Source organism: Siniperca chuatsi, linkage group LG2 (genome assembly GCF_020085105.1).
Source record: "Siniperca chuatsi isolate FFG_IHB_CAS linkage group LG2, ASM2008510v1, whole genome shotgun sequence".
Classification (NCBI taxonomy): domain Eukaryota; kingdom Metazoa; phylum Chordata; class Actinopteri; order Centrarchiformes; family Sinipercidae; genus Siniperca; species Siniperca chuatsi.
The window spans coordinates 6,340,537-6,365,051 of NC_058043.1; the positions used below are offsets into that span (position 1 = coordinate 6,340,537).

At 39.9% G+C, this 24,515-nt stretch overlaps 1 protein-coding gene and 1 long non-coding RNA gene across 6 annotated transcripts in view; one reads left to right on the forward strand and one right to left on the reverse strand.

The window, feature by feature from the left end:
- The window catches only part of arhgef3 (Rho guanine nucleotide exchange factor (GEF) 3), a 39,061-nt gene extending 16,225 nt beyond the window's left edge, over positions 1-22,836 (forward strand). For 2 of the 5 annotated variants that reach the window (XM_044210545.1, XM_044210567.1), the window contains 10 exons: positions 889-951; positions 10,846-10,953; positions 11,834-12,085; positions 12,527-12,589; positions 12,693-12,789; positions 15,080-15,156; positions 15,310-15,567; positions 16,494-16,664; positions 17,153-17,342; positions 18,754-22,836. In XM_044210545.1, coding sequence (XP_044066480.1) covers positions 889-951; positions 10,846-10,953; positions 11,834-12,085; positions 12,527-12,589; positions 12,693-12,789; positions 15,080-15,156; positions 15,310-15,567; positions 16,494-16,664; positions 17,153-17,342; positions 18,754-19,478 — 2,004 coding nt within the window. In that variant the 3' untranslated portion in view covers positions 19,479-22,836. Of the gene's footprint in view, positions 1-888; positions 952-5,080; positions 5,988-10,845; positions 10,954-11,833; positions 12,086-12,526; positions 12,590-12,692; positions 12,790-15,079; positions 15,157-15,309; positions 15,568-16,493; positions 16,665-17,152; positions 17,343-18,753 lie in introns of those variants that run through there. The other 3 variants (XM_044210550.1, XM_044210572.1, XM_044210560.1) reach the window with 2 other exon arrangements.
- On the reverse strand, positions 14,247-15,072 carry LOC122882803. The gene is made up of 2 exons (XR_006379463.1): positions 14,865-15,072; positions 14,247-14,714 (listed from the first exon to the last, which is right to left on the reverse strand). It is a non-coding gene; the product is annotated as an uncharacterized LOC122882803 (long non-coding RNA).
- Positions 22,837-24,515: the final 1,679 nt, after the last annotated feature.

Sequence of the window (24,515 nt, forward strand, 5' to 3'; positions counted from 1 at the left end):
TTAAAGACATAATTTTGTGTAGCAGAAATATGTTTTTTTCAGCTTTCCTGTCTTGATCCCTCATTTTTATCTTACGAACCTTTATGGGTCCCGACCCTCATGTTGACAACCACTGTCCTGAAGATGCTAGTGGATACAAAGTCAACGAGACTCAGAGGAAGAAAGTACATTTAAGTGACTTAAGAACAGTTTTCAGGTTCTGGTTCTTTACTTTTTATAGCCTGTTTCTATTTTGTCCATTTGAGTCTTTCCACTTTTACTCCATTGCATTTATCTGATGGCTGCAGTTACTGAACATGAGAGAAGATCATAAAATGTCGCTGTTGTCGGGCAAAAATTTCCACGATGAGAACTTTTAAACTCTGAAAAACAGCCTTTCTTTAGTGTGATGGTACAATTAATTTTAGACATTATCGAAAGAGAGAATTGTCTCAATCTGGACAATACTTTCTCTTTTCTGCTTTCCTTCATCCTCTTGTCCTTCCTACTTTTTCTTCTTTTCCTTCTTCACTTAATGTGGAAGTATGAAACTCTTCAAACTGTAGATATGATTTTTTTTTTTTTTTTACCAGAAGGCAAAACAATGAGTACTTTTACTTTGGATACTTGAGTATCTTTTACTGCTCAAGAGCTGTATAAACTGACCAATCTGTAACTAAAGCAATGAGCTAAAATCTGCATATAGAGCTGCAGGTTGTTTATCACTACAAACCAAACTTTTACATTATTTATTATTAATATATTTGAGTCATTTGATTCAGTGTGAAATTAAAACATAATTTATTGGAGCTGTAAAAGACAGTAACTGGACTGAAATAATGAGAGCATGTTTCTTCGAACACTTGCTCTCCATCTAACATAACGTTTGCTGTGTTTTGTGTGTTGCAGAAGAAGAGGAAGCAGGCCAGCAGAGATGCAGACTCCCTCAGTCTCTGCAGTCTGGACATCAACGTAAGTTCAGCTCCTCTAAACTAACTCCTCTGTTGTGGCTTAGTGTGTGCTGTCAGCAAAGTTTTGGACTCTGCTCTTGCCTCAGAAAGTGGTGAAATATGTCAGAAAATCTTTGCTGCCCTTAAGAGCTGTTGACTTTTACTTTGAAAAGGCTAAATACTTCCTGATTCTGTGGTGACAGGATGTTCATACCTTTAAAATATGATCTAAAAATGGAATGCAGTGTTGTGTATGTTCTGTCTATCCTGATCTATGGAAGTGTTTCTCAGTGTTGTCATCTAAAGTGTAACTGTATATAGCAGTGGTGAAATGGGACTTTCTGTCCAAGAAGTTTTTACATACAGCTTCAAAGAGTTACTTAACGCTAAATCCAAGTTTTGAGTTTGGAAATTACATACAGTATATGTACTATCATTCTTATCATGGTATCAAGTGTTTCTGGTCTATATTTAGTCATGATAGGTGAGCAAACAACTTTAACGGCAGACCTTTTCTTCTGTATGTTGTGTTTTGATCATGACTTAAGGGTGCCGCGTGGAGTTTTCTTGTAAACAAACAAAAGTTGTGTTTACATTCAATGTTACTCACCACGTGTTGAATGCATTTCTTTCATCATAAAACATTTGCAAAGCATATTTTAAACCTGCATTGTTTACATCCATGTTTGCCAGCTAGCAGTCTTCTTCTTCACTGCCTTTTGTTGGTGCATTGTGATGTTTCTTGACGTGTTACCGCCACCTGTAGATCTGTGAGATAGTGTGAAACTATTGGCAGCAATATTGAAGTCCCCTTTACAGATAAGTGTATTTTAGCGTTGGGCTTTGAACTGTGTGCATAAAATGTTAGATAATGAATTGTAATTCAGGACATTATAGAACATTTGTCAAGTGTGTCTTAAAGGCTTAATGAGAATTAATATTTTTGAGAGAGAATAAAATGAGATGTTATTGTTTCCTCCTCAGCCACAGGGTATTGTTTGTTTATTTATCTAATTATATATAGGGGGAATTTTGTGTAACTGATAGCAGTGGTGAAATGGGACTTTCTGTCCAGGAAGTTTTTACATACAGCTTCAAAGAGTTACTTAACGCTAAACCCAAGTTTTGAGTTAGGAAATTACATATATTTACTATCATTCTTATCATGCTATCAAGTGTTTCTGGTGTATATGATGATAGGTGAGCAAACAACTTAAATGGCAGACCTTTTCTTCTGTATGTTGTGTTTTGATCATGACTTAAGGGTGCTGCGTGGAGTTTTCTTATAAACAAACAAACAAAAGTTGTGTTTACATTCAATGTTACTCACCACGTGTTGAATGCATTTATTATATATTTATTTTACATTTTATAACTCTTTTTTGAATTTTACAAGTTATATACAAAAGAAGTAGCTCAATATAAACAGACACACAGGAGAAAAAAAAGTACACAGAATACGTCTGTCCTCTGAAACCCATCCTTCCCTCCCGAATTTGCTACAACAATACATTTATAATTTAAAATATGAAACCACAGGAATTACAATATACAAAGAAAGAAAATTATACACTATAAGATGCACTATTAATCAGTTTATATCTTAGTGACGATGGACAAATAGGATATCGAAGGTGTCCATAGTCTCCTAAAATTAGCAGATTTTCCTCTGATGGTAAATTTGATTTCCTCTAGTTGAAATGACCAGAGGAAATTAAAAACTTGACATCTTTCTACCACCAGGCATGAGAAGGTGGTTTTGGATTTTTCCAGTTAAATAGGACAAAACAACGTGCTAACAGGCAGCTAAATGCAACAGCATTGTAAATATTCGTAGACGAGGCAGTAACTGATTTTTGAACTTTGTACTTTGTTATCTCCAGGACTGACCGGGGGGTATTGTTTATTCGGACCCTCGAGGGCTCTCAGTCCTCGTGTTGGGCCCCTCCTCATGTACATGTCTGTATTTTTAGCCCTGTGCCAGCAGCCTGTTCCTTCCCGGGCGTCTCCCTCCCTGCTCAGTCTAACACAGGATGTCCACCTTGTTCAATACACCCCAATGTTTGTCTGACAAACAGACCCAAACACATCATCAGTCTTATTTTGTTCCAAACCAGTGCCGGCAGATCATGAACCTGCACTCTATTGTTTCTCTACTGTCATTCCCAGTAGCCCAGTGAGTCACACACACAGTCATATTGTGTTCTTACTAAAACTCCAGGACCTGGAGGCTATTGTAATTGATTTAAAGGTCAAAGGTCATGACAAGGGGTTAGATTTTATATCAATATTCTGGAGCAGCAGATGTGTCACACTACCAATTAAATAAGGGTTTGCTTGAGTCAGTAGAGTCAACTGAATCCATTCTGGGATCGGTAGGGTGACTCTTGTTCCTCTCTGGGTGTCCACAATCCAACTGTCCCATTCACAGACAATGGAGCTGAGTCAGAAGGGCAGCTTTTGTTAGCTGAACATGAGGTCTGTTTCATGTCATGTCAGATGTCAGCGATGATGCTCGGACTCTGATACCAGTCACAGTTTTCTAAGGAAACCATGGAAACGTTTTCAACAAAATTACACAATGATCAAAGTTGTTCTGATGCTTCATTACCGCATACAGCTGATCCAGGATGTGTGTGTATATAAGTTTTTCTCTTTCTTTATTTAGTCTGCTAATGTACCCAAATCTGGTTTTCATTCAATGGACATTTCATTAATTCCCTGGAGACTTACACTAACCTTAACCATGCAAGTAATGATTATTTTCTTTATCGATTAATCATAAGTGTCTTGTTTTGTCAGACCAACAGTCCAAAACACAAAGATATTCAGTTTACAGGTCCATTTGAGAAGCTGGAACCAGAAAAGTTATTGGAGTTTTTGCTTGAAAAATGACTGAAACGATTAATTGATAATCAAAATATTTGCAGATTCATTTTCTGGCAATCAACTGATCTTGTCAGCTCTATACCCACTACATGCCTAACCCAAACCCTTACCCTAACCTGAGGGTACCTGACCACATGAAAGGGTGAGAGGCTGGGATCATTGTTTTATTCCCCCACCATTTTCTTTTAATAAGATGTTTTATCATTAGAGCAGTTTTATATTGATTTTTACTTGTGCCCGTGCGCCACAGACTTCATCCTTGGGATGTAGTCCATCTCTCTAAACCTAACCTGAACCAACAAGCAAGTCTTAATATTAAAATTAAATGTTTTTGTCCCCACAGTGTGGCTCTGTAAACAGATGTTTACCACATCACCACATGAGTACTACAAGTAAACACACAAACACACACAGTAATTGACTTGAAAACTACTGGAGAACCAGGGCAGAGCTTTGGCTGCCTGCAGGCTTCTCTCTCTCTCTTTACCAATTACAGTTCAGATTAACATTGACTGATGTTGAACCGAACAGTCCCAGCACCACCAGTAGCTCCAGTATCAGCTCCAGTCAGCATCATGATGATGACAAACTGTTGAGTAAAGATACTAAAGTTCAATTTCGAGGTACTTCTACCTGCTTTGTTCACATCTACTTTTTTACAGCGATATATTGTACTTTTTTCTTCACCACATGTACCGAATGACTGAAGTTTATTTGTAGAATTAATTTTGCTTGTGAATTATATGATGATGCATTGTTGTAGATTGAACTATCAAACACGATAAAAAGTAGTTAAATCTCACAGCAGCTGGATTAACTACAACATGAAAACTTTGTTACGAATTAGTATTTTTGGGATATCCCTTCCTACCCTGTCTGTGGCTCTCAGCCCCAAGCTAAGTGGTCAAATCTAAAGTTTCTTAAAAAAAAATACTTAGTAATTTCCTAAACAGCTGGTCACTGTAGTTTTTAGCAACCGTTACTCAAACAGGAGGAAATAATGGATTTGTTGGGGATTATTTTTATTGGTGGATTAATACACACTTGGTGCTCTAGTGAGTGTTTCCAGCAGCAGGACAGAGTAAAAATAAACTACAGTGTGTGTGTTCATGGTCATGAAGGAACATGTCACCCACTGCAACAGTGCGGCTCATTGATGTGTTTATAATAGTTTCTGGACAACAATGGAGCTCTATGGCACAGAGGAAGAAGATATATCAGGATACGCTTTGGCTACACAGACAATACTTAGCAATAGTAGGTTCAAAATGTCTTGTCCTTATCTTATCGTTTGTAAGTAAAGGCTCAGAATATAAATGAAAAAAATTGATGCTAGGTGAAAAGGGAGAAAGGAAGGAAGGAAGTGAAGAGAGTGAGTGAGTGAGCCAGTGAGTGAGTCAGAGAGAGAGAGAGAGAGAGAGAGCGTTAGCAAGCTGTGAGCTGTCAAACCGACTGACAGTGAGAAAGCTTCAACAGCTATTTAATAGAGAAGTCAGTTAGAAACCTGGAATAAGAGATCCCGACCTCCAGATGGTCTAAACCTCCAGACCTGTCTGAACCCTGGTGGGATCAAGCCTTTACTGGACCTGAAGATCCAGCAGACCTGTGTTTGAAAGATCTGCTAATAGCCAGGCGTTTTCAGGAGACTACCAGAGCCGGGTTGTTAGGAAACTCTTCTGGTTTCTCCACTAGTATCAGGCACTTTTTGGATACTAACAGCACTAAAGACTTTGTGGATCTCATTCTTAACGTTTTGTCAGTATCACACTTTTCACACACAATTTCTCCAGACTACTTCTGGACGCTCTGCTGTTTCCAGACTCTTAAATGGACCCTCTACCAATACCAGACTCTTTTCTACAGTAGATGCTCTGCTGGAGTTTAGTTCTTTGTATCAGACTATTTCCGGACTCCTTACCAGCGTTAAACTGTTTCTGAAAATTACACAGCAGCATATCAGCACCAAACTCTTCCTGGACACTCCACCAGTTTGAAAATATTTCCGGACACTCTCTTGGTACTGGGAAAAGTCCAGATCCTGTGCTGGGCTTTGTGGTGAGCAGTATGGTGGTGGGGCTGAGCCCCCTCTGCCTGCTGGTACTCCGGTTTAAGTCTGGATGCTCTGTGGAGTTCAGCAGAGGGAACAACAACATGGGGAAACAGGTGGAGGTAAGATGGAGAAAATATCTTCTATGGAACTACCGTCTGATTAAATTCAGTTATTTTCCTCATTTCTCCTCAATAAATCAAAATCTCAGCAGTGAATTATTTAGTTGTACTTATGTTGTATTTTTAATCAATGTCTTAAGTATCTTTTAGTAGTATTTTGGTTCATACATTTCACGCAATGAGTCCATGCTAAACTTTGTGCATTTTTTATATTTATTTGTATTTGGTGTGACTAAATACGCCCTCATGTTGTGATTTACCAGTTTTTAATCTAATATAACGTAATCTGATTGAATCTAATCTAATGTCAATTAATATAATGTGATCTAATCTGACCTCATCTTATCCTGTATAACATAACCTAATCTAATGTAAAGTAATCTGATTGAATCTAATCTAGTTTCAACTAATATGATATCATTTTCTTAATTTATTAGTTATTTATTCTAGTCTAGTCCAGTCATTTCCCTATAATCCACGATAATTTCAGGATTATAAAATTATTTTGAGAACAAATCAGTGGAGAAATTCCTGTAGTGTTTTGTTGAGCGTCTGTGCTGATCAGCGGTCAGTCATTATTTTTTTACTCTCATAGTGTTATTTTAGGAATTTGTGCAGTAAGAGTTTAAATTCTTTGATAGTTCAGAATCGTAACTATAAAACTGACAATAAGATATTAAAGAATATTAAAACTAAAATATTATAAGAAATTAATAATAAATAATAAAGAATATGTGCAATGTGCAACATATTTACATGTGAACAAGACAAAACAATGCGCACCAAAACACAGAGACCATCTTGAACTCGAACACAGCGCCCTTCTTTGAATCTACCCATACAGATAGTCTTTGTTTTATCAGATGTTTGCCACCACCTCGATACAGTGGAAGTGTTTGTGGGAATAGAAACAGTAGAAATATTTTCTACTAAAAAAATGTACTCTGCCTATGTAAGTTTGTTTGTTTCACTGTTAAATGGCAAATGAGTTCTTTCATAGATTTCCCTTTAGGTTTTTTACACAGAAGGTCACTTGACTTTCTGTGACTACAACATCTGGGGGGTTGGAAAAACAGATTGAGCTCAGGGCCTCAAAACAGCCTGGGCTGCCTACTAACACTAAACACTTTTTGTCCCAAGGGATTGTTTTCTCCAACTTGAACAAAAAACAGTGAAGTGGCAGGCTGCATACTCCCATATCATCATGTTGTTTTTCACGATGTGGAGCTGTTCTTAGATTTTCCGCGTTTGTTCTCAGGCCTCAGCTGTCCTCTCAGCTCTGTGAACACTGTCCTTCCCTGTTCAGGTGTCACTTTCGCCTCTAATGCCTCTTTTCTAGCCTGGTTCCAGCCTGTCGTGCTCATTGACCAAACGAGTCCTCCAAATCAAACGACAAAAAACGTATTCCTTCTATGCCCTCCAGAACAACACATATGAGCGTTTTCTGATCTGATGCCACTATTGATAAGATGTTAGATTTTGGGAAAGATCAAATTACGGGTTAAAATTACTTGGTTTAGGTTAGGGGACCTTCATCGTCATGGTTACAATAGTAACCACTTGGTTACAGTTAGCGAACGGCTGCGGTCACGGTTAAAACAACAATGCTGACTGTCGGTAGGAAACGGGAAACAAACAGCTGTCCATGCCCATGTTAAAGTACGACATTTTGTTGACACATCCTACCACCCCAACCTCTTCCCTCTGCGGATTCTGTAGCTTTTTAACAACGTCACACTACTTCCTCATTTGCTCCCAACATACAACAGTCAGAATCACTGTGGAAACGACCAGGCATTCGTTTTTCTTGGGAGGAGAGTCTCCATTGACAGCTGTTTCTTTGGTTGAAACAGAGAACAACTGATCGAATCAGAGCTTTGTAGGTTAGGACCGGGGACATCATCTTGCTGTGTCGGAGCCAGAAAACTAGTGGACAGAAAAATGGCCACAAAAACGACAACAAGCATGAGATGTTTGCAGCTGTACAGGCTGTTGTACAGAAATAACAAATGTTTCAAGCGCATGCAATCGCAACATCGCTGGTTCGACTCCAGTCGACAACCTTTGTTGCATGTCGTGCCCCCACCCCATTTCCTCTCTGCCTCTTCACTCTCACTCTGTCCAATTAAGACGAAAAAATGCCCCCAAAAATATCTTTAAAAAGAAAAAACAACTCTTAAAAAGACATATTTCTTTGATCGACATGACAGATGTTAAGTTAACTGCTCCTAACAACCTCTAACCATGGCTTCTGTGTCGACTGAAAAAGACGTTGATGGGACTACATCAGTCACTACTGATATGTTTGTGCAAAATAACCCCCTCCCAAACAGCTAACATGAACACGATGTCAGACTGCATAATTAAGTGAAATGAAATGGCACCTCAGTCTGATTATCAGGCTTCCCCTTTTTCATTACAACAATAACAAAATATAATGTAACAAGTTGTTTTGGGTTCTACTTTTTGTTCCAAGAGCAAAATTTTAGGGTTGCAAATGATGATCATTTTCATTATCAATTAATCTGCTGATTATTTTCTTAATGAATTGATTAATCATTTGGTCTTGACAGCGTCAGAAGATAGGGACAAAAAGCCCATCGCAATTCCCCCAGAGCCCATATTTAAATATTTAAATAGTTTGTTTTCTCCAACAAACAGTCCAAAACCCAAAGATATCCTGTTTACTATCATAGTAGACGAGAAAAAACAGCAAATATTCACATTTGAGAAGATGGAACCACAGAATGTTTGTCATTTTTGCTTAAAAAAAAGACTTGAATGATTTACATTTACAATCAAAATTGCAGCCAATACATTTTGTGTCAACTAATCATCTCAGAGGCTGATACTAAATCCAAGTCCCAGATACTTTCAGGTGGTTTATGGAAAGTCTCAGGTCAGTGGTTGTTAACTTCCTGTAATGGAAGTGCATTGTGTGTCACGCACTTAGGACACTAGGACTCTGAATCGCCAGTTTTTACAGAATATTCAACATGTCATGTGCTTGTGGGTCCTGCTTTTTCTGATCTATAGATACTTTATCAGTTTAATAAATACTCAGTATTATTACTGATGTTTTTCTATCAATACACCTCACCTAAGATTATTAGAAATATGTTATTCAAGGTCTTGCCCAATTACAGTTCAGCGGACCTGCAGAGCCGCCCCGCACTAAACTCCTGTAGCCGACTACATGAGTCTCATGTTTTACCTGTAAGATCCGTGATGTGAAAACATCAGATTTCCACACAGTCAAAAAAATATAAAGTGTGCGTCCTGTTCATAGTCCAGTTATAAAATCCTAGCGCACTGAGGAGCGTCTCTCCTGCCGGGCTCCTGACAGCGCTGTCAGCCACCACCAGAGTCAGTCACACTGAATGATGGAGGAAGTTGTACCAATGTCTGATTCAAAAGTAGTTTAGCTGACTTGGCTGCATTCATTGCCGGAGATGAGCGTGTCGGAGCAATGAACAGGAACTCTGCCCTCTGTTTCACCTTTCTCTGTTTCCATTAGTTAGTTTTGTAGTTTGGTAATTTTGAGTTTACAGCCTACTGTGCTGTTATCCTGCGCTGCATAAAAAAAGTGCAGTGATTCGGCTTCTTGACTGATGATTCGAAGCATTGATGTTTAGGGAGTTTTTTTTATTTGACTGTGTGGAAATCTGCAGTTTTCATATCCCAGATGAGACAATAAAACACAAGTTTTAAAGGTAAAACATGAGACTTGGCTGTTACAGGAGTTGTTCTTGGGCTCTAGCTTATCCACAGTTGGCTTTTTGTTTTATTGTATTCGAACTCAGTCTCAGTCAGTCTGCTATAAATCTCCTGTAATTAGATAACCAGTCTGTTGCTGACCAACTGCTCTGAATTGATCTTTGTCACACTGAATCAACTGAAGCGCCATCACACACAGAAACTCATTACAATATGTCCAATGGAAACTTCTCAAGTGTAAAGCAAATAAACTGATTATTTATTATCCTCAATGAACCCCCACATTTTTTTTAAAACAACAGTTATAGCTTTGATAAATACAACAATATCATCTGCTAAGAGAGAGAAAACACACTGACTTTAATTACATACTTTAACTGGTGTTTAAATTTTATATTTTAGACACTCATCAGACCTCCAACAGCAACTTTAGAGGCTACCAAGTCACAGCTTTAAATTGTGAGAGATGAGAAAAAAACTCTTTGGTTTTGGAAAAATCATTGGGACTTGAACTTGAAGCTGAAAATCTTTCAGTGACTCCGGAGCGATCAAGGACAAAAAAAAGGTCTGCCAGAGGTTGATTTATTTTTGGTCGACTGGTTCCTGACTGGGAGCGCTGATGGAAACAAAGTTTGATGGTTCCTGTGTTCCAGTAGGTCAGCTGACTTTGGGACACACACACACACACACACACACATACACATATTGATTTACTGTAAGTCTGTATCGGGACAAACAGCCTGGTGGCATTTTCACACACAGAGACTGACCCTGACAATATGGAGGCCTGATATCAGTGTGTGTGTGTGTGTGTGTGTGTGTGTGTGTGTGTGTGTGTGAGAGAGAGAGAGAGTCTGGCAGAGAGGGAAAGATTTTGAGTCACACTATTGTTTAACATGCAATATATCAACAATACAGAGTCAACTTTCCCGCAAACTACTAGAACAATTTACACTAAAGTTTGTTCATAAATTCCCAGAATATAGCATCATTAGCACCGTAGCATGCAGATCTGTGTGAAAGTGAGTTAAGCAGGTTGTGGACTCATTGTCTGGACTTCGATCTGTGTGAAGCCACAAGTGAATCACAGGACTTTTTGTGTGCTAATGTGAAGATAGTTTGACTCTGTTCTCTCCTCCAGGAGCCCAGCACCAAGCGCAGCAAACTTGTATCCAGGGTGACGTCTCTGGCCAGCCTGCTGCCGCCGGTCAAGACCGCACCACTAAAGAGGATTGGTCAGACGCTGCAGGTGAACCGCCAATCAGATGTCTCCACCTGTTTTTCACATTGAGTCAATTAAGTTGCAAAGTGGTAGATGCCCGCTGCTTCCGGAAGGTTTTTCCCTAATATGTATTCCTATTTAAAATTTTTTTTTATGATATCCTCAATGTTACTGAACATAGAAACACAAGACTTTCCCGAATAATTTTATAATCCCACAGATTAATGTTATGACCTTTTAATTTCAACTTTGTTTCTTCCGTCAGTTTGGCATGGCGGACAGCTCTAAATACTACAATACCCATGAGTCTGAGATGGAACCAGTCAGAGGTGCAAGTCTGAATGGTAGTGAATTAAAAACGCTTTGTTGTTGAATTTGTGAACAAAACACGCCATAGTTACTGACTTCATCCAAAATTGACCCAGAATTCAAAAGTGAACTGATTTAAGCTGCAAACTGTAAAATCAGTTCTCTCAAAGCTGTTATCTTTAGCTTCCACCTGCCGTTAGCGGTGCACCTTGGGAGTCGTAGTTAACCTCTCCCCTGTTATAGTTTTTATGTCCACAGGCTTTTACCTGCAATGTTTTAATCAAAGAACCAGATATTTTCTTCACAGTTGTTCATCCTTTGAACTAATGGTCCAACCAGGAGAGTTTCATGCCCATCCTCGCTGTAGAAGTGTGCCAACTGTGGGTCACGTAGCCTAACATTGTCTATGGGAAAAATGAATGGGACTTTAACTTCCGGAACCAGGGGCGCATAAACTAGCTCTTCCCACTTCACAACTCTGCTACAGATGCTGAAAATGAGACAGTTTGTTGCTCTGACAACCAGCAGTAAAAAAGAAAACATATCTGAAATACACATTGATATTATTCTACAGACAGTTCTGTCTCTGTCTCTGCAGCGCTCCATCAATTTTCGCAATGAGAGTCAGATGGAGACAGACGCTCATCCTCATCCCTCCTCCTCGACAATGAAGACGCGTGTTATCTCAGCGACGGTCTCCAACCCTTCCTCCTCCATGACTGTGACACGGGTTTCCACGGCAACGGCCCCGGCCGCCAAGCGCCGTGACAGCAAGCTTTGGAGTGAGACGTTCGACGTCCGACTGGGAGCGACGCAACCTCTGAGCCCAAAAGAGATAAAACGACAAGAGGTGAGAGACGCTGCTGCTGGACCGGAAGTTTTTTTTTGTGTGTGTCACAACATTTATTTTTCATAAAAATACAATGTAAACAAAACAGCATTCCCATTGTCTTTTTAGAATATTTTTTACAAAATACAGTATTTATTCTCAATGGATAAAGAAAATTACAAGAGAAATATAAATGACAATAAATACAAAACATACGTCATTACAATCAACTTTTCAGAACACATTTGACAAAAACAATCCTAATCCATCAGGGGGTGAAAAGGTTGACTCTCAATTTTACGTTACAAAATTCTTTCAACCTCATCGAACTCAACATTTTTCAAATCCAGCACAATCCATCAAATTTTATCCTCCTCTTAACACTTATAGATAACCCAAACTAATTTATAACATAATCTACAGTTGTCTTTTTTCTCAGACTCTCTCTCTCTCTCTCTGCAGGCTATATTTGAGTTGGCTCAGGGCGAGCAAGACTTGGTGGAGGATCTCAAGTTGGCTAAGAAGGTAAATAAAAACCTTTATTTTTCTTTGAAGAATTGACTTTCCGCCTACATTTATTCTACAATACCGGTATATTTTGAGTAAGCTCGTGTGTGTGTGTGTACAGGCCTACCATGACCCGATGCTGAAGCTGTCAATCATGACTGAGCAGGAACTGAACCAGATCTTTGGTACACTGGACTCACTGATACCCCTGCATGAAGGTAGGAGCATCTGATGGAAACATGCAGCAGCCTCCACAGCTGAGTTCTGTGGAGTAAAATGCCTTTACGTTAGTCTGATTGCAATTAACATGTCAGTCTCATGTCTGAATAAGCATCCTGGTCACTTTTACTTAAAACTCTGAGTCTGAACTGAATGCTGTCAGGTTAACAAAAAGACTGCAGCAGCACAAGTTTAAACTTGCACAGAGAGAGATTAAATGTGCGTCGGCTGCCACCTCAATCTTCAATCTCAGTCTGTTATGCTTCTCAAATCAGATCGGTCTATAAAAACTAATTTGCCTTTGCGTACACAGTAATAATCTGACCAGCACTCTCTCCCTAAATTTCCAATGTTTCATGCCAACTGCGTAGGTGAATAAATGATTGAATATCCATCAAAATGCTTTACATACAGTCCGCGAGTTTATAGGAATTAAATGAGAGTCCCAATTTAACGACCTGTCATCCAATGCTTGTGCATTGTCAGGTATTATAAAACAGGCATGATGAAATATAAATAAATGTTAAATGATGAAACTGATGCAAGAATGTATCAGAGGATTCACTGTGAGAAGAGGGGTCTCACAAAGATCATTAAGGCTTTAATGGTAAAATAAGATTTAAAATCCATCTGTTTTGCAGCTCTCTCTCTCTCTCTCTCCAGGTGCCAAATATCGTGCGAGCAAGCAGCTCTTTCCATAATTGTCCTGTCATGTCTGAATAAAGGAAAATTAACATAAAGAGACATCTATGAATGTCAAAAAGTCATCACTTTAAGAGCTAGATGAAGCCAGCAATGTTAATGATCACAATGTTGATCAAAGGCTGCAGTTCCTCTAATTGCCACCAGATGGTGACTGTGTAGAATGAATGAGAAACCGCCAACATCTTGCTGCACATATAAAGTTAACACTGCAGAAGTGGTGCAGCCAAGGAGACTGAAAGACTTCACACTAACTGAACTTTAACCTGAGAAATAGTGAGCCTCTGAGGAAAAGGAGCAGTAGTCCAAACACTGAATATTACAAACTCCTAAAAATTTTAATCATACGGCATTTAGGCAAAAATCCATGTAAACCAAAAGCATTGATTTGGATGGGACGTGTGCATGTTTGGCTAAATGTTTTGACAGGTTGAGATCTGAAATTTAAAAAAAGGATTTTGTGATTTGGTGTTCAGGTGAGGCAGACAAAAACTGAGCCATCAGGTTGGACTTGAGGTTTGTGATTAGGGCTGCGTATTGAACGCTGAACGGACTGAAATATGTCCGTGGTACCAAGTCTCAAAAACTGTCAAATACCATCAGTGGACATCAAATGTCTGGTCAGATTTGTTATGAGTAAGTTTATGATGTAAATAAAAAAATTCGGCCAATTTTAGATTGTATTTTATTCAGACAAAGTTCTTGTACGGGTTATGTTGTTATGGACATAAAAGCACGACTAGGACAGTGGAAGTGAAGTAGTAGGTTACATTTATTTATAGGAAACACAATGAGGAACCAGGAATGTGGAGGTATTGCTGGAAGCCGGTAGACTGGAGGCAGACAGCGGACCGACACGAGGCTGGGGAGAGCAGGTAGGATGAGGCAGGAACAGTGGTCTGAGGGGAAGCAGATGAGAGCTGTGGTGAGGTCCTCCTGGAAAGCCAGAGGGCAACTTGGAGGCAGGTGACACAAGCGAACCTGGACACAGGGGAGTCAAAGAGTTAGTCAGGCGTTCCGACATGCAGGTAATATCTCTAAGACGGTAGTCACGAGCCAAGTTACGCCACTAAAGTAAACGGACGATCTGGCAAAGACTGGTGAGAAGAGCCAGGTAGATATATTGTCAGGTGTGATTGTGGATGGAGAGCAGGTGAGCAGCAGCAGATGGGTAACAGGTGTGTCAGTTGCTGATTGGCAGTTCCTCAGAGGCCCCGCCCCACTGCGCGCACACATACACACAGGAGGAGAACCAACAGGGGACAAACAGACAGAAACACTAAGAATGGTACAGCTGTACCATGACATATGTAAAAAACATATTTATATTTCACAAAATATTTTTACAAAAAACTTCATATGATATACTCACTAGTATTTGAAAATTTCAAAGAATACCAGCCCTATTGGTGACATGGATTGAGTTTGGACATTCACTTCAGGCTCATGCTGTTGTAGCTCTCTCAGTATTTCTGGATGGCACTAAAAAAGTTAGTGTTGCCATTGTGTCTTATTTGATGTTCCCCATGCTGCACTCGATCCTGACCCATGTCAAAGCATGTTTCAAAACTGTCTGTCTCTCCTCAGACCTGCTGAGTCGCCTCCGAGACGCCAGAAAACCTGACGGATCCACAGAGCATGTGGGACACATCCTGACTGACTGGGTGAGTTTTTCTTAACAAATACATCATACTGAAAATAATTACAGTCTGCAGCATTCAGATGTCATTTAGTCTCAAGTTAACCATCAAAGAATTTTCACGTTTCCTTGTCTCCTACTCTGCAGTAACCAGCTCTCTGTTTCTGTGTCCCTGCAGCTGCCCTGTCTCTCATCCTACACTCCGTATTGCAGTAACCAGGTGAAGGCCAAGGACTTGTTGGACCAGAAGAAGCAGGATCGGCGGGTCCAGGACTTCTTGCAGCGCTGTCTCCAGTCTCCCTTTAGCAGGAAGTTGGACCTGTGGAACTTCCTGGACATCCCCCGCAGCCGACTGGTGAAATACCCGCTGCTGCTCAGGGAGATCCTGAAGCACACGCCCAACGACCACCCAGACTGGCAGCACCTGGACGAGGCGGTGAGGAAAACCAACGTTAAGATACTGTACACCTTTGTCCTACAGGTCTGGTTCACCCTACTGTCGACTGAGGTAGTAGGAAATAAAAGGATTTGTGTTGGAATTTCTTAAAACCAATCAGAATTGTCAAACACACTGTGCAAACATAATCCTGAGACAAGCTTAAAAAGTTGGGAGTAACCCAGAGGACTTGGTATTAACCCTGAAATGTCAGGTATAAGTCTGGGATAAGCCTGAAAATTAGAGAATGATGGCCCTGGTCACGCCAGCATTTAAAACGGCAACATTTCAGTAAATCCACATGAACATTTTGACATTTCGTGAATTTGCCCGGTTGACCAAAGGGAAGCTGTCACTTTCAGGGTCCCCTGGTTCCAGAAGTAAAAATCCTATTCATTTTCTCAGACAACTTTAGGTGACTGACCATTGGAGCACTTCAAGGCTTGGATGGCCATGAAACTCTCCTGGTTGAATCATCAGTACAAACCTTTAAAAGTCAGGAAAAAAACCTGCTGTCAATACTGAAAAACTATTAAGTAGTCAGGAAGAACCCTGAAGAAGATTTGGGAGTATCTTTGAAAGTAGGGGTATTTGTTTTATTTATGTATTTAATTTGTATGTTGAAAACAAATAAAATCAGATCAGTCTGGGTCCTCATTTAAGGTGGTGTCCTCTGCAGCAGCCTATTCTTTGCACATCTCAACTTTTTTCATCATTTCCATGTAGCTTGTTTGCTACATTGACAGGTTGTTGTTGATTCTCATAGAAAATGGCAACAGAGAGCAGAAAGAATCAGAATCTGTCAGTCAGCTGTGGGAGGGGGTTAACTCAGTGGGCCGCATTTGTTACATTAAATGATGAGAAAACGGCTCAGATGACGTAAAATGCATCTTGATGGGGTTAGATTTTGTCTGTTTGCTCTACAGATGCAGATGGTTCAGAGCGTGGTGGCAGACATCAACAGGCGGACGGGGGAGTCGGAGTGCCAGTACTACAAGGACCGTCTGTTGTACACGGAGGACGGACAGAGGGACGAACTCATTGGCCGGTCCAGGACCCTCAGCTGCCACGGAGAACTGAAGAACAACAGAGGACTCGTCAGTAGATTTCTGCAATTTTATACCCACCACCAGCCCCCAACCGCATTTTCTACTCTGTCTCTTCTGTACTTGACAGTCCTTCTTTTTAACTCATGCGGTCCAAAAGTTAAATGTTATGGTTTGGATCCTGTGGAGGCCGCTCTGAGGACTGTCTCTGTCCTACCTTTTATGTAATGTATTTTGATGCTTTGTAATGTGATGGTGGGTTCTTTAAAGGTCCATAATGTATAAATGTAACATATAACTCTAATAATATACACTATATTTATAACAATCATTTAAAAGTACACCTATGTAATTGTGATTGCTTACTTTCAGTTTTTATCTTTCTGAAAGTAATTTCTATTTTAATTATTTTACCAATTTGATGACCAGAGCGACCAGGATCCAAATATTTTAACTGCCATTTGTTGAAAATAAAGTACACACATCTACACAAAAACACATGACTCACCAAGTTAAGCTCTCTCTGTTTGTCTTTCCAGAAGCTCCACGTGTTTCTGTTCCAGGACGTCCTGGTCATCACCAGGTCCGTCTCGCTCAACGACCAGCCAGTCAGCTACCAGCTCTGCCGCCAGCCAATCCCCATCCGGCAGCTGGACCTGGAGGACCTAACAGACGGAGAGATGAGAGTGGGCGGGTCCATCAGAGGAGCCTTCAGCAACAACGAGCGGAGTTAGTAGATCTCATATACCACAGATACTAAAACACAAATGCATTTCATGTTGTCGTTCCACAAGAGGAAATCAGGATCGGTTTGCATGCATTCACTTGTTTTTATTTTGTCCGTTGTAAAACAATTTCTGTGTACCAGTTCCATACAATGTACTAATACTGTAATGTACATTGATGGCCAAAAGAAATTTAGTGTACTTTAGTTCTCAGGCTCTCTGAGGCTGGTTTGGGCCCCTTAGTTTCAGTGAAAGGGAATCTTAATGCTACAGCAACAATATTTTAGTGAACTTCCAACTTTGTTGCAACAGACAATGCCCTCGTGATCAAAGCCAGCTCCATAAAGAAATAGTTTTTCCAGTTTGATGTGGAAGAACTTGCCTGGCCTGCACAGAGCACTGACCTCAACCCCATTCATCACCTTTGGGATAAACTAGAATGCCAAGTGGGAGCCAGACCTTATCACCCAACATCAGTGTCGGACCTCACTAATGCTCTTGTGGCTGAATGGGAGCAAATCCCTGCAGCCAGATTCCAACATCTGGTGGAAAGACTGAAACCAGAAGAGTGGAGGCTGTTAGAGCAGCTGATTAATGCCCATGGTTTGGAATCACATGTTCAATTATCACATATGGGTGGAATGTGTCCACATAGTTTTGGCCATATAGTCTATAAACTAGTGTACTAATGTTGTAAATAGCCCCTCCTTTTCTTTTGTAAATTGCATTGTGGAATAATAGTTTCCATCAACAGCACACTCAAAAATCTAGTGAATTCAGTATCAATACTGACGTCTTTGAGTGTTCATTGATTTTTGTCACTTTTTCAGTGTGAACACACTATATACTCAAAACCCAACTAAACCTAGTATGTAGTATGGGATTACACAGCTAATGAAATAACCTGTGGATTAATGTTTGTGTCAGAAGCAATTGAATTTGGTAAATCTGAATTCCTATTTTCCACTTTTTTTAAGGTATTTGATCATTTGAACATTCGATCAGTATTCGACCATATTCTGATTTTGTATGTAGAGGTTTAAAACAAATGAATGCCAAAGATACTTTTGATGCAATTTAGAAACAGTGTCTTCATTTCATTGCATAGTTTGTTAACCAGACAGCACTGTAAAATGATTCGCTTAGTATGTATCTTGGTCACTATTCTTTAAGAACCAAATTTAAAGGATCCTTTTTAAAAAATTCTGTTTATTCTATGTATTTATGTACAAAAATGACTTTTTTAAACTCTCAAATATAGATATGGGTATCGACACATTCTGGATGGAAATGGAGAACAGATTCAGTTTGATAGAATTCAGCGTCAGAACTTGAAATTACAAAATACAAATTTAAAACCAATTAGCACGGATGTATAACCATAAAATCCACCCATGTCTCTCTCCTCCTCACAGCAAAGAACTTCTTCCGGGTTTCGCACCGTACTGGAGGTCAGCTGCAGAGCCACTGCTTCCAGGCCAGCGACGCCTTCAACAAACAGCAATGGATCAACTGCATCAGACAAGCCAAGGAAGCCGCAGCACTAACTGGAGACCAGCCACCACAGACAGGACAATGTCTGGAGACAGGGCTGAGTGGACAGATAGGGCCGCTTGGTGAGACAGGTCTGAGTTCGCTTGGTGATTCAGGGCTTGAAGATGAAAAAAGGATGTGGGGGGAGATGGAAACAGGGCGGGGTTTGGAACGAGAGGTGGGTCTGAGCGGAGAGAAAGATCCCGGGTTGGGTAAAGATGCTGAGGTGGGTTTGACTCCAGAGACAATGAGGGGTAAGGAGATGGAGACAGGTTTGGGTGTGGACGGTGAGACGAGGCTGACCATCGGTGAGACAGGTGAGATGGAGGCAGGGCAGGGGGTCGGTGGCGAGATAGGGGCAGAGCCAGTAGCCACAGCAGACGTGAAGATGGATGGAGGAGGAGGAGAGACTCTCAGCATAGGTGCTAATGATGTTCCCACCTCCTATCGCTCCTCTGCTTCTCCCTCTCAAGAGGAGGAGGAGGGGGAGGAGGAGAGGGAGGTGTTGGAGGAGGAGCGGCGTGGCGCTGAGGAGGAGGGAGAGGTCGGCATGGACACCTGCGAGGTTGACTCACTGCAGTGCGAGGAGCTGACCCTCAGGTGCTGATGCTGGGAACCAAACGAAAAAGAGGATGACACACTGAGGGACTGGCACTTCAGCCAATCAAATCGAGGACTTGATGATGATGTCACTGACAGACAAAGTGAAAAGAATATCAGCGATCGGACAACCTATACACATTAACCGTCGTGTTCCGGAACGCTGCAACTGCTGTATCCTGACTGCTGGTAACCACGGTAACCACAACAGCGGCCGCCACCACGGCCTGGAACACTGGCCCCATGTAACTGCAGGGATACCGTGTTCAAAGATGGTGCCCACCAGGCACATACTGCAAAAAACATTTTCAAGGTTCCTCAGGCTTTCTCTTTTTTTTGGGGGGAGGGGCATAGAGCAACTTCCTGCTGACTCCCCACACACATGTGAGGCACAAAAATTATTTTCTCGGCTCTTTGAGACTTTTTTTTTTTTTAATCTGACCTAATGGCTAAGATTCTGATAATACAAAGACTAAAGTTGGAATGTTTGTGAAGCTCAGAAAAATGTATTTATGGTTTTACTGCCTTTTGAAATGATATATGTGTATGTGTTTTGGGCCAGTGGCTGTCACGTGACCTGCAGTTCCAACTGTGGCCGCAATGCCAAACATCACAAGCTAACGCTGTTCCTTTTGTCAGGTCACTGTGGCTACCACTGTGTTCCACATCAGAGGCACCATGTTATTATGGTTATCGCAGTTCAACAGATTAGAGGGTGACACACAAGAGTGAAAGTAGTTCATAGCTTGTTTGATCCCAGTTTATCCTGAATTTATTTCTTCATAACATTAGCTCACTTACTTTTTTGTAATTGTAATTTTGCACTTGACCTGCCATTTGGACAAACTGGTTTGCTGCCAATAGTCTTGACCTTTGCACAAGGCCAGCACCTCTTATTTAACTCACAACTGTCAGCTGTTTGGGCCGTTAAAGTTACCCTGTGGAGTTTGTGACGAATACTGGTGCTATGAGTGGGTTGTTTGTATCTCGTGCTCTATACTAGCATGTGCATAAGGACGTACATGTAGGCGCACAAGCACGCCTATTATGCATTACACTTACAGTTGGTGGAGGTAACGAGGCCAGAGAAAGTTAGCAATGTGCTAAACACTGAATGTAAACATAACTTGTTTGTTTATAAGTAAACTCCACAGGGCACCTTTAAAACACTGCTCTACCAATCAATTTAAATTGACTAGCAAAGAAGAAAGATACTTTGTGAACTTCTGCTATTTGCTGGTTCAGGACAGTGGGATTTTCAGGAATCCTCTGCACACACTTCTGTTGTCAACAATATCAGTAGCATTCCTAGTAATACACACAAAGGGTTATGACATGGAGACCAAGTGAGCCAATCATAGACTTCAAGTAAAGTCAGTTGAAGACAATAAAATAGCTTTTTGCATTTAAAACACTATCAATGAATGATAATGAATCATGCTTGCAGCTGCAACTACCACTCAACACTAATGCAATACTTAAAAATATGAAACTGAGCATTGCAGATGTATTGTGACTATTGGTCACGTACCACCTCTGTTGTAAAGATGTGGGAAATGCAGACTCTGGCAAGAACTATGCCAGTTGGAGTCAGGAGCGCAAACCTTGTACAGTTTTCCAAAACCAACTAAACAGTAATCATCTCAAACTTGAAACTTGTATCTACAATTTTGGTGATTTTCATTCTTCCAGATCAGTTGAAGGATTCCTTGCTCGTCAGAAATTCTCCTAACTTGTTGTGTTTCTAAAACTCTTTAAATAATGTCTTAAAATCAGTTACAATGTCTGAAAACACTGGAGAAAACAGAGCTGTGCACCCAGTTCTCATGAATTATCAAAGTTCCAAATAACTTATTAGCCTACATTCACGACGATTTGTGAATGTACATTCAAAAAGAAAACGCATTAGCAAATACATTTTAGTGAAAAGTAATGCAGGCCCACATTGCAATGATTACAGTATGTGCGATGTCAATACTCAGTGAATTTCATTGCAGGCAGGAGTGATGTTCATACAGTGGACTGAGATATGGTTGTGGTGGTGGGGTGCATAGGCTTTTGCCCTTGACACAGCATCCTGTCCTATCTCTTATTTGTAACCAACGGTCAATATTTTATTTAACCATGACCATGATTTTTCTGTAAAAGAGCTTTAATTACCTATTGCCTCAAACCTGCATTTATCAATATTTTTAATGTTAACATGAAATAAATTGACTGTGTAATGTGAATGGTTGTAACACCTTAGAGGTTTTCAGCAAACAAGCTCTGATAAACCCACTGTACACTACCTGCCCAGCACCAAACTGCACGCAGAGAAGATTATTAATAAGAAAATTGGACAAACACGACTCCAATGGGATGATGTTGCTCCGTGTCTGCTAACCCGTTAGTGATAGCAACGTTATAAAGTGAGATGGTGGCTGTGGATCTGTCAGCTTGTTTGATGTTTCTCCATCTAGTTGCCAAAAATTGATTAATGCAGTGTTTATAATAGTTGGCGTTTACAGAGGAATATTGCTGAAGATAAATAACTATAAATAAAATGTTGTCAGTGAACATTTTGCAGACATTTACTGTGAAGAAAAATTTAAGATCTCCACGTGGTATGAACTTTCCCTCAAAACATATTTTGCTAATCCCAAATAGTTGTGTATGTGTATTACAGATACAGTATTGTAATTTTAGCATGTAGTCTACTTAACGCATTCCAAATGCATTAAACGCATGTTACGTGGAAGAGCTGAGCATCAATCCCTACAGTTTTGCCACAACATCCTGTAAAACTGAAGCATCTTGCAGCTGCTGTACGTGTCACTACAAAGCTGCTGCAAAGTGAAATGTTGAGTTATTTGTCTTGTCAATCAGAGAAGTCCTAAAGGAGGAGCCTGTTGTGTATGTACTGTATGTATGTAAAGAATGTATATTAGTCTATCTGTATATGAATGTAGGAACAAAGCCAAGCATGTCTGTTTGATTCGTGTCATGTGCTAACACACAACACGTGAAATAAGACTTGCATTGTCAAGACAATCAGTTTAAATGACCACTTTCCAGCATAGTTGTGATGCTGAAGTTGCTAATTATGATGATGATGATGATGATGATGATTGATGATGATTATTATTATAATGGTTTAAGGCTACCACAGTGTTAGGGCTACCAGACAGTTACCACATTTTGATTATTGGTGGTTATTTGCACATCTCAGACGTTAGAGAAAATGTCCCAGACAAAACTTGTGCACACTATCAGTTACTCCTTATTCTGTTGAGTAAAAAATAAAAAGGTAACATTTAGTTAAGGTATCAACTAATGTGTGGATTGTCACAAGACCAAAGCCTCAATAAACTGTTAAAAAAGAAGCCTGTCACTGAATGGGTGTTTACTGGAGGTTGCAAAACAGACAAAATGAAAATTTGAAAGGTTTTTGCCTTTTAAAACAAGTGCAATTGGCAGTTATAAACATACAGCCCTATGATATTACTGTGGATTGTGAAAAGGGGAGGACCTAAGATTGAGCCTCAAAGAACACTCCTATTGTCAAAACACCTTCAACCATGACATGAAACCTGTTTTGCAGGTAATTTCTCGGCCAGCCACAGGTACTATAATTAACGCCAGTTTCTCTAAAGAATGTAAGTAATGTAAGGAAGTGTTATCTGTGGTATCACACTCTTTAGCAGAAATGCTAAAACCTGAAGTCTGAAATCAGATTGCCTTAGCTGTGCATTGCATTAAGGACTCAAACATTTTTGCAAGGCAATTGCAAAGTGGGCAATGGCAATAGCTGCCATTATATAAGGATATAGAGCAGAATGTATTACTCTGCAGCCATTAGCGTGTTAGCGCCAACTAACTGAAATCACATGAACTTGTTCAAAACTTGAAAGACTTGTTGAAAGATTAGTCTGAGGAAATTTGATTAAAAACTACTTCATTCAGGATGATGCAGCAAGTGAGCACAACAGCTACAGAATAATAATAATAATAATAAACCTCTTAAAACTGGATTTTGACTCACAGGCTTTTTACAAGGCAGGGTTGATATTGTACCTTAGTGTTGCTAATTCCTGTAAATATTTGCAATTAATCAGATTATGTGCAATTAACTGACATACAGTGGACCTGGGGCTTCTGGGGCCCCTGGAGCAGTTGCCCACTTGCCCTTATAAGTAGAACTTTAGCTACCAGCAGTGGCTATATCAGCTTTTTCATTTGTCATAATGCCTGATAGAAATATTTCAGAAAGCTATTGAAAAATTATGCATTAAGGCAAGTTCAAGGGCTGCTGAGTGTGTGTGTGGTGTTTTAAATGGACCGCCAGACAGCTCAGTCTTATTAATTATCTCTAATGATAAGTTAAGCCTGTTAAATCCTAACTGTCTAGATGTTCTGCAGTATATTTAGGAAATAGTAGTGATAGTATATTTAAAAAATATACAGAAAAATATCTGGATGTTTTGATTTATTTTTCACTTGTGTTTTAGCTGTTTGTAACTGTTCAGCCTGATCATTACTGTCATCTGTGCAAAAAATACTGATGGTAAGTCAAAGGTTGGATTCTGAATTTAAAAAAAAATCAAAATTACGAGATACCAAATTAAAATGTTTATTGTCTCATAAGTTACTCTGCCATTATTTACTTAATATCTCTTAATTTTGAGTTAGTAATTTTGTACCTGCTATCTCACAATTTTGACTTGCCTTTTGTATTCCTTTCATCTGATCTATTTATTTTCTTTTCCTGGAAGAAAACGGCTTCCATACTCAAATTGCAAACTGACACTGAAGGAGATAACCGTGGTGCAGTTATAGTAAAGCAAAAATGAAAAAGCTTCAGGTGATGCAAGTCATATGTTTGTGACTAGTAATGTCCCCACCTTCCATGCTGTGTTGAGGAACTTTATGTACAAATTCATGTGTTGATTAATTGATTCAAAAAAATGTAAACATAATGGCCTTAACAAAGTGACACAAGGCACTCCTCTTGTTTCTGGAAACGTAGGAACAAATGTCTGTATGTGTTTTAATAACTGTGTAT